The 10267-nt window shown below is 49.1% G+C and overlaps 1 protein-coding gene and 1 pseudogene across 1 annotated transcript; both read right to left on the reverse strand.

Annotated features, from left to right (window-relative positions):
* Positions 1-954: 954 nt before the first annotated feature.
* On the reverse strand, positions 955-2152 carry LOC123507189 (annotated as a pseudogene).
* A 3343-nt stretch (positions 2153-5495) lies between these two features.
* Positions 5496-6695, reverse strand: LOC123507190 (uncharacterized histidine-rich protein DDB_G0274557-like). The gene is made up of 2 exons (XM_045259878.1): positions 6602-6695; positions 5496-6266 (listed from the first exon to the last, which is right to left on the reverse strand). The coding sequence occupies exons 1-2, from the start codon at positions 6611-6613 to the stop codon at positions 5754-5756; spliced, it is 525 nt and encodes a 174-aa protein (XP_045115813.1). The 5' UTR covers positions 6614-6695; the 3' UTR covers positions 5496-5753.
* Positions 6696-10267: the final 3572 nt, after the last annotated feature.

Genomic DNA, 10267 nt, shown 5'->3' on the forward strand with positions numbered 1-10267 from the left:
TGCACAACATGTCAGTTATGAGCGTACAGAGACAAGCACATCAGTAGTAGCAGCAACAATAGTAGTAATAGTAGTAGTAGTAGTAGTAGTAGTAGTAGTAGTATACTTACTTTACGCTTATGGTTGTCCATCGCTAACGAAGACGACGTCTCTCCTTCTCATGGAGAAGGAGGAGAGACCTGCGCAATGAATGGATTTAGGTGGTGCAGTGGAACCATGCGTGCTTTGGGGTCCGAGGGGTCTCCAAGCGCACGGGTTCGAATCCTGTCCACGGTCCGAGTGTAGGTTGGGCTTCCTCACTCGGGGCAACGATTTCCTAGCGGGTGGGCTTTGAGATAGGAGGTACCCCAAAAGTATCCCTTTAGCCCATAAATTCCCGTGAAAAGCCCACATGGTATAAAAAAAAAAAAGAGAGGTGCGCATTCCTCAATACCACACTCTTGACCACCCTCAACTGGTGCTGGTGGCATGACAGGTGCCAGAACGACCAGCGGCTGAGAATGGCTGCAGGAGGTGGCCGGAACTTACTGGTAAACCAGAAGCACCGCCCTGAAAAACTCCTCCCACCCGGCGCTGCTGGAGAGCCCACAGTGGAAGACTGTGGCCATCCCAGATTGTCATTTAACCCATGACTGGAGGATGCACAGGAGGTGGAGACATTCAGCCTCCAATTCCTCGCCTGAAATTCTCCAGCCGAGTACCCGAACGCAGTTTAGCCGGCTGAGCGACGCCGTTGCCCGGGTGTGACCGCTGCTGTGCCCAAAAGCAGCTATTGGGACCCATGCGTTCGAGCTGGGGTGTACGTGGGGACTAGGGTAATCAGATCTCTCGTGACATGCCGGGGCGCCCATCCTCTTACCAAGGTGCTACCCCTCCGTACATCCCCAGACACCCCAGTAATATGCTAGTAACAGCAATACATCATAGTCAAGAGGATACAGGGAGACAAGCACATCACTGGAGGGTAACTTTATTCAGGCTAGTGGGTGAGGCTGCCGGGGCGGGGCGGCGCCTCACCCGGGTGCCCCGGGGCGTCTGTTGCGACACCTGCGCTCGAGAAAAACCAGCGTGAGCAGAACCGGCCTATCCTGCGGTAGGTGTCGTCGCCTCTCCCTCAGCCGCCTCGGGTAAGCGTTTCGTTGTTGTCAAGAGATAGGCCCCTGTCGCCGAAAGGGAGAGGGCGGCTGCTGGGTGTCGCCGAAAGGTGCGCCTCTAGTAGTAGTCGCGGCGAGGGTAACCGTGGTAGTAGCGGTGGCCGTAGCCGTAGTAGTTGCGGCTGGGCTCAGCAGAGGCGTCAGCGCTGGGCTCTGGGTCAGCAGAACGCTTATGGGGTGGTTGGGGTAGCCGTAGTTGTGGCGGTAATCGTTGTAGTGGCTGGAGTAGCCGTAGTTGTGACCGGAATAGTGGGTGCTGCTGGGTTCAGCGGAGGCGTCAGCGCTGGGCTCTGGGTCAGCAGAACGCTTGTGGTGGCGGTGGGGGTGGCCGTTGTAGTAGGGGTAGCTGTAGTAGCCATAGTGGCTGTAGGAGTGTCTGGACGCGTCAGCATCGGCCGCAGCCTCGGGTTCAGCAGACCGCTTGTGGTGGTGGTGGTAGCGGTAGCCGTAGTGGCCGTAAGGGTAGCCATAGTAGTGATGGGAGGCTTCAGGGTCAGCCTCAGCGAGGGCCTCGGGCTCAGGGTCGGCTTGCACCAGCGCCGCCACTGCCAGGAGGCCCACAGCTGCACACACCTGCACGGAGAGACACTGTCATTCTTCGTCCCCGCCACACAGCAGCACACTGCACACTGCGAGGCCCCCGCAAAGGTTACCTGTCATTTGGCAGCGAGCTTGTTACTCAACACAATGTACAACATAAGTTTGCGTCTGCAGGAAGAGAACGGTGGTGTGTGCTGAGTGCTGACGCTCAATCAAATGTGATCAGAGTGTAAGAGAGTGAGGGAGTAGAATGGCCTAAAAGTGAATAAAATGAGTCACTTGAAGAGTAGGTGGTCAGCAAAGACTGGATTAGGTATGAGTGAGTGAGGAAGGCAGCGCCGTGTGAGTGGCAGCCAGTACTCACGTAGAACTTCATGGTGGGTGGTGGTGTTTGCTCACTGCCTTCCGCCCCAGTGTCTCTGCCAGTCCCGTGCAGGCCACGCCTTATATACCTGCAGGCCGGCCTCTCTCTCTCTCTCTCTCTCTCTCTCTCTCTCTCTCTCTCTCTCTCTCTCTCTCTCTCTCTCTCTCTCTCTCTCTCTCTCTCTCTCTCTCTCTCTCTCTCTCTCTCTCTCTCTCTCTCTCTCTCTCTCTCACACACACACACACACACACACACACACACACACACACACACACACACACACACACACACACACACACACACTTCCGTATCAAAATGACATTGGTATTTATTAATAAAGGAGAGATAGACAGTGTAATATATAGATAAGTTAATAAAACACTATGTAAAGTTGAACATAGATTATAAAGAAAAAAAGAATGTTTGGTAAGATTTATGAATGAATTCTTAATGCTGAATCTAAAAATCTCTTTCGAATAACGATTTTTTTTTTCAGAACAGAAATCAATGTTAGCTGATGTATCTGATAAAACAATACGCAATCAGTAATAGTGTAAAATGAAATTATTATAATTATTAATGATCTCTTGTCTTCTCACTGATTTTCTTTCCTTATCTTATATTTTTTGCTTTCTTTTTTTCTCCCTTCCAATTTTTTGCTCTTTTTATTAATCTTCTTTCCTTATCTTTTACTTCTTGATTTTTCACTCCCCTCTAATTTTTTCCTTCTCTGAATTTTTACTTCACTCATTTCCTCTTCCACCTCATTATTTTCCCTTACTAATGTTTCATCTGTAGCCAATATTCAACCTGTGGGACAACACTCCTCTCTTATACTGGAACTCTCCTTTTGCTCACCAAACCTTGGGTGTTTCAGACATCTTTAACGTCTCCTCTGATGGCCCGTCTTATAGTATACTTTGTCTGTCCTTGTCTTCAATCCCAAGCTAAATGTTGCCTCTATGTGCATCGCTTCTTCCATGTCCTTACTCTTGGATCTCACAAGATTTCTAACATCTGGCTACGATTGCTGAATCACTTTCAAACTGCATATAATGTTGCATTCCTCTCACCTAACTCCTACAATCATAAAGAAACCTTTGACTGTTGAACTTGCAAAGTGGAACACATCTTGACTCTCTTCTCTTTTGCTGACATCTCCGTTCCTGGAGACTTCAATGTTCACCACCAGCTTTGGCTTGTCTCTCCCTTCACTGGCCATCCTGGTGAACTAGCCTTAATCTTTGGTGTCCTCCATGACCTGGAGCAATTGGTGCAACACTACTTGCATTCCTGACCATCTTGGAGATACACGTTTTGGTAACCTATAATGTAACCATTCTGGGCTCCTGTGATCACAATCTCCTATCTGTATCTTGTCCTATCGGTCCAATACCTTGTCGGTATACAGTATATCCCTACAGAGCGGAGGAGGCTCGGGATTTAGGACTTGAGATATTGTTCTGATATTCCTTGGAGTGACTACTGCTTCCGTGTCTGTGTGCTGAGCGCATATCATAGGTTATGGTTTCTGGCATGGAGGCATGCATGTCTCGCTCTTTCTCTCACCCTAAACCTTTCAAACCTTGGCTTGATTTAACCATTTGTCGCGCTCTGCATGTAAGGGAGGTGAGCCACGAAAGACACTTGAGCTTGCCATCACCTGAATTTCATATGTCTGATATTTATTCTACCGAAAGTCATGCCATGTCTGTTCTCCAACAACACAAAAATTCCTTCATCATTCAAAGTCTTTCCCTATCTTTGTTTCTTCGTGACTTTTGGCATCTGGACAAGGATGTCCCAAGTTTTCTTTAATCGTGTAATGTTATTTAAAGTAATAAGTACATTTTATGATTAACGTTCATTTCTTAGATAAAACTTGACAGAAACCACTCACCTTACACTTCAAGTCTTGCACAAGCTAGTTGTAGTGTTAGTGTGTTTGTTCGCGCGTGCGCTCCTTGTATTTCGCCATGAGTGGCGGGCTTGTCAATGACTGTCCAAGAAAAGTAAAGTTTTGATTATCTCAGTGAAAAACTAGATGAGACAAAGCTTTATTTTGTGTTTTGTTCTTTGAGTCTTGTCTTGACAGTCAGCATTCAGAGTCACTCGTTCCCCCCACCACTTCTTGACCTTCCTCTGACAGCCATGGCAGTGTACGGACAAGACCTCTTGCAAGTGTGTGTGTGTGTGTGTGTGTGTGTGTGTGTGTGTGTGTGTGTGTGTGTGTGTGTGTGTGTGTGTGTGTGTGTTTATTTTGCTTCACAAACTTTCGAGAATTGATACTTATTGCGTGATATTCTATAACTTTAATTTTACTTCACGTCATGTAAGTATTAACCTCAGGAGACGTTACGGTTATCTCTAGTGTATCCTGTCCCGCGACACACAATGACCACAATTGTCTTCTGGCTAGGGCAGTGTGCAGAGTGCCTTGCCTTCCCACGATTGTGGCAGCAAGGGGAACAGATGCACAACATGTCAGTTATGAGCGTACAGAGACAAGCACATCAGTAGTAGCAGCAACAATAGTAGTAATAGTAGTAGTAGTAGTAGTAGTAGTAGTAGTAGTAGTAGTATACTTACTTTACGCTTATGGTTGTCCATCGCTAACGAAGACGACGTCTCTCCTTCTCATGGAGAAGGAGAGAGACCTGCGCAATGAATGGATTTAGGTGGTGCAGTGGAACCATGCGTGCTTTGGGGTCCGAGGGGTCTCCAAGCGCACGGGTTCGAATCCTGTCCACGGTCCGAGTGTAGGTTGGGCTTCCTCACTCGGGGCAACGATTTCCTAGCGGGTGGGCTTTGAGATAGGAGGTACCCCAAAAAGTATCCCCTTTAGCCCATAAATTCCCGTGAAAAGCCCACATGGTATAAAAAAAAAAAAAGAGAGGGTGCGCATTCCTCAATACCACACTCTTGACCACCCTCAACTGGTGCTGGTGGCATGACAGGTGCCAGAACGACCAGCGGCTGAGAATGGCTGCAGGAGGTGGCCGGAACTTACTGGTAAACCAGAAGCACCGCCCTGAAAAACTCCTCCCACCCGGCGCTGCTGGAGAGCCCACAGTGGAAGACTGTGGCCATCCCAGATTGTCATTTAACCCATGACTGGAGGATGCACAGGAGGTGGAGACATTCAGCCTCCAATTCCTCGCCTGAAATTCTCCAGCCGAGTACCCGAACGCAGTTTAGCCGGCTGAGCGACGCCGTTGCCCGGGGTGTGACCGCTGCTGTGCCCAAAAGCAGCTATTGGGACCCATGCGTTCGAGCTGGGGTGTACGTGGGGACTAGGGTAATCAGATCTCTCGTGACATGCCGGGGCGCCCATCCTCTTACCAAGGTGCTACCCCTCCGTACATCCCCAGACACCCCAGTAATATAATAGTAGCAGCAATACATCATAGTCAAGAGGATACAGGGAGACAAGCACATCACTGGAGGGTAACTTTATTCAGGCTAGTGGGTGAGGCTGCCGGGGCGGGGCGGCGCCTCACCCGGGTGCCCCGGGGCGTCTGTTGCGACACCTGCGCTCGAGAAAAACCAGCGTGAGCAGAACCGGCCTATCCTGCGGTAGGTGTCGTCGCCTCTCCCTCAGCCGCCTCGGGTAAGCGTTTCGTTGTTGTCAAGAGACAGGCCCCTGTCGCCGAAAGGGAGAGGGCGGCTGCTGGGTGTCGCCGAAAGGTGCGCCTCTAGTAGTAGTCGCGGCGAGGGTAACCGTGGTAGTAGCGGTGGCCGTAGCCGTAGTAGTTGCGGCTGGGCTCAGCAGAGGCGTCAGCGCTGGGCTCTGGGTCAGCAGAACGCTTATGGGGGTGGTAGGGGTAGCCGTAGTTGTGGCGGTAATCGTTGTAGTGTCTGGAGTAGCCGTAGTTGTGACCGGAATAGTGGGTGCTGGGTTCAGCGGAGGCGTCAGCGCTGGGCTCTGGGTCAGCAGAACGCTTGTGGTGGCGGTGGGGGTGGCCGTTGTAGTAGGGGTAGCGGTAGTAGCCATAGTGGCTGTAGGAGTGTCTGGACGCGTCAGCATCGGCCGCAGCCTCGGGTTCAGCAGACCGCTTGTGGTGGTGGTGGTAGCGGTAGCCGTAGTGGCCGTAAGGGTAGCCGTAGTAGTGATGGGAGGCTTCAGGGTCAGCCTCAGCGAGGGCCTCGGGCTCAGGGTCGGCTTGCACCAGCGCCGCCACTGCCAGGAGGCCCACAGCTGCACACACCTGCACGGGAGAGACACTGTCATTCTTCGTCCCCGCCACACAGCAGCACACTGCACACTGCGAGGCCCCCGCAAAGGTTACCTGTCATTTGGCAGCGAGCTTATTACTCAACACAATGTACAACATAAGTTTGCGTCTGCAGGGAAGAGAACGGTGGTGTGTGCTGAGTGCTGACGCTCAATCAAATGTGATCAGAGTGTAAGAGAGAGTGAGGGAGTAGAATGGCCTAAAAGTGAATAAAATGAGTCACTTGAAGAGTAGGTGGTCAGCAAAGACTGGATTAGGTATGAGTGAGTGAGGAAGGCAGCGCCGTGTGAGTGGCAGCCAGTACTCACGTAGAACTTCATGGTGGGTGGTGGTGTTTGCTCACTGCCTTCCGCCCCAGTGTCTCTGCCAGTCCCGTGCAGGCCACGCCTTATATACCTGCAGGCCGGCCTCTCTCTCTCTCTCTCTCTCTCTCTCTCTCTCTCTCTCTCTCTCTCTCTCTCTCTCTCTCTCTCTCTCTCTCTCTCTCTCTCTCTCTCTCTCTCTCTCTCTCTCTCTCTCTCTCTCTCTCTCTCTCTCTCTCTCTCTCTCTCTCTCTCTCTCTCTCACACACACACACACACACACACACACACACACACACACACACACTTCCGTATCAAAATGACATTGGTATTTATTAATAAAGAGAGATAGACAGTGTAATATATAGATAAGTTAATAAAACACTATGTAAAGTTGAACATAGATTATAAAGAAAAAAAGAATGTTTGGTAAGATTTATGAATGAATTCTTAATGCTGAATCTAAAAATCTCTTTCGAATAACGATTTTTTTTTTCAGAACAGAAATCAATGTTAGCTGATGTATCTGATAAAACAATACGCAATCAGTAATAGTGTAAAATGAAATTATTATAATTATTAATGATCTCTTGTCTTCTCACTGATTTTCTTTCCTTATCTTATATTTTTTGCTTTCTTTTCTCCTTCCAATTTTTGCTCTTTTATTAATCTTCTTTCCTTATCTTTTACTTCTTGATTTTTCACTCTCTAATTTTTCCTTCTCTGAATTTTTACTTCACTCATTTCCTCTTCCACCTCATTATTTTCCCTTACTAATGTTTCATCTGTAGCCAATATTCAACCTGTGGGACAACACTCCTCTCTTATACTGGAACTCTCCTTTTGCTCACCAAACCTTGGGTGTTTCAGACATCTTTAACGTCTCCTCTGATGGCCCGTCTTATAGTATACTTTGTCTGTCCTTGTCTTCAATCCCAAGCTAAATGTTGCCTCTATGTGCATCGCTTCTTCCATGTCCTTACTCTTGGATCTCACAAGATTTCTAACATCTGGCTACGATTGCTGAATCACTTTCAAACTGCATATAATGTTGCATTCCTCTCACCTAACTCCTACAATCATAAAGAAACCTTTGACTGTTGAACTTGCAAAGTGGAACACATCTTGACTCTCTTCTCTTTTGCTGACATCTCCGTTCCTGGAGACTTCAATGTTCACCACCAGCTTTGGCTTGTCTCTCCCTTCACTGGCCATCCTGGTGAACTAGCCTTAATCTTTGGTGTCCTCCATGACCTGGAGCAATTGGTGCAACACTACTTGCATTCCTGACCATCTTGGAGATACACGTTTTGGTAACCTATAATGTAACCATTCTGGGCTCCTGTGATCACAATCTCCTATCTGTATCTTGTCCTATCGGTCCAATACCTTGTCGGTATACGAGTATATCCCTACAGAGCGGAGGAGGCTCGGGATTTAGGACTTGAGATATTGTTCTGATATTCCTTGGAGTGACTACTGCTTCCGTGTCTGTGTGCTGAGCGCATATCATAGGTTATGGTTTCTGGCATGGAGGCATGCATGTCTCGCTCTTTCTCTCACCCTAAACCTTTCAAACCTTGGCTTGATTTAACCATTTGTCGCGCTCTGCATGTAAGGGAGGTGAGCCACGAAAGACACTTGAGCTTGCCATCACCTGAATTTCATATGTCTGATATTTATTCTACCGAAAGTCATGCCATGTCTGTTCTCCAACAACACAAAATTCCTTCATCATTCAAAGTCTTTCCTATCTTTGTTTCTTCGTGACTTTTGGCATCTGGACAAGGATGTCCCAAGTTTTCTTTAATCGTGTAATGTTATTTAAAGTAATAAGTACATTTTATGATTAACGTTCATTTCTTAGATAAAACTTGACAGAAACCACTCACCTTACACTTCAAGTCTTGCACAAGCTAGTTGTAGTGTTAGTGTGTTTGTTCGCGCGTGCGCTCCTTGTATTTCGCCATGAGTGGCGGGCTTGTCAATGACTGTCCAAGAAAAGTAAAGTTTTGATTATCTCAGTGAAAAACTAGATGAGACAAAGCTTTATTTTGTGTTTTGTTCTTTGAGTCTTGTCTTGACAGTCAGCATTCAGAGTCACTCGTTCCCCCCACCACTTCTTGACCTTCCTCTGACAGCCATGGCAGTGTACGGACAAGACCTCTTGCAAGTGTGTGTGTGTGTGTGTGTGTGTGTGTGTGTGTGTGTGTGTGTGTGTGTGTGTGTGTGTGTGTGTTTATTATTTTGCTTCACAAACTTTCGAGAAGTTGATACTTATTGCGTGATATTCTATAACTTTAATTTTACTTCACGTCATGTAAGTATTAACCTCAGGAGACGTTACGGTTATCTCTAGTGTATCCTGTCCCGCGACACACAATGACCACAATTGTCTTCTGGCTAGGGCAGTGTGCAGAGTGCCTTGCCTTCCCACGATTGTGGCAGCGAGGGGAACAGATGCACAACATGTCAGTTATGAGCGTACAGAGACAAGCACATCAGTAGTAGCAGCAACAATAGTAGTAATAGTAGTAGTAGTAGTAGTAGTAGTAGTAGTATACTTACTTTACGCTTATGGTTGTCCATCGCTAACGAAGACGACGTCTCTCCTTCTCATGGAGAAGGAGGAGAGACCTGCGCAATGAATGGATTTAGGTGGTGCAGTGGAACCATGCGTGCTTTGGGGTCCGAGGGGTCTCCAAGCGCACGGGTTCGAATCCTGTCCACGGTCCGAGTGTAGGTTGGGCTTCCTCACTCGGAGCAACGATTTCCTAGCGGGTGGGCTTTGAGATAGGAGGTACCCCAAAAGTATCCCCTTTAGCCCATAAATTCCCGTGAAAAGCCCACATGGTATAAAAAAAAAAAAGAGAGGTGCGCATTCCTCAATACCACACTCTTGACCACCCTCAACTGGTGCTGGTGGCATGACAGGTGCCAGAACGACCAGCGGCTGAGAATGGCTGCAGGAGGTGGCCGGAACTTACTGGTAAACCAGAAGCACCGCCCTGAAAAACTCCTCCCACCCGGCGCTGCTGGAGAGCCCACAGTGGAAGACTGTGGCCATCCCAGATTGTCATTTAACCCATGACTGGAGGATGCACAGGAGGTGGAGACATTCAGCCTCCAATTCCTCGCCTGAAATTCTCCAGCCGAGTACCCGAACGCAGTTTAGCCGGCTGAGCGACGCCGTTGCCCGGGGTGTGACCGCTGCTGTGCCCAAAAGCAGCTATTGGGACCCATGCGTTCGAGCTGGGGTGTACGTGGGGACTAGGGTAATCAGATCTCTCGTGACATGCCGGGGCGCCCATCCTCTTACCAAGGTGCTACCCCTCCGTACATCCCCAGACACCCCAGTAATATAATAGTAGCAGCAATACATCATAGTCAAGAGGATACAGGGAGACAAGCACATCACTGGAGGGTAACTTTATTCAGGCTAGTGGGTGAGGCTGCCGGGGCGGGGCGGCGCCTCACCCGGGTGCCCCGGGGCGTCTGGGGCGACACCTGCGCGCAAGAAAAACCAGCGTGAGCAGAACCGGCCTATCCTGCGGCAGGTGTCGTCGCCTCTCCCTCAGCCGCCTCGGGTAAGCGTTTCGTTGTTGTCAAGAGACAGGCCCCTGTCGCCGAGAGGGAGAGGGCGGCTGCTGGGTGTCGCCGAAAGGTGCGCCT

This window comes from Portunus trituberculatus, chromosome 21 (genome assembly GCF_017591435.1).
Source record: "Portunus trituberculatus isolate SZX2019 chromosome 21, ASM1759143v1, whole genome shotgun sequence".
Taxonomy (NCBI): Eukaryota; Metazoa; Arthropoda; class Malacostraca; order Decapoda; family Portunidae; genus Portunus; species Portunus trituberculatus.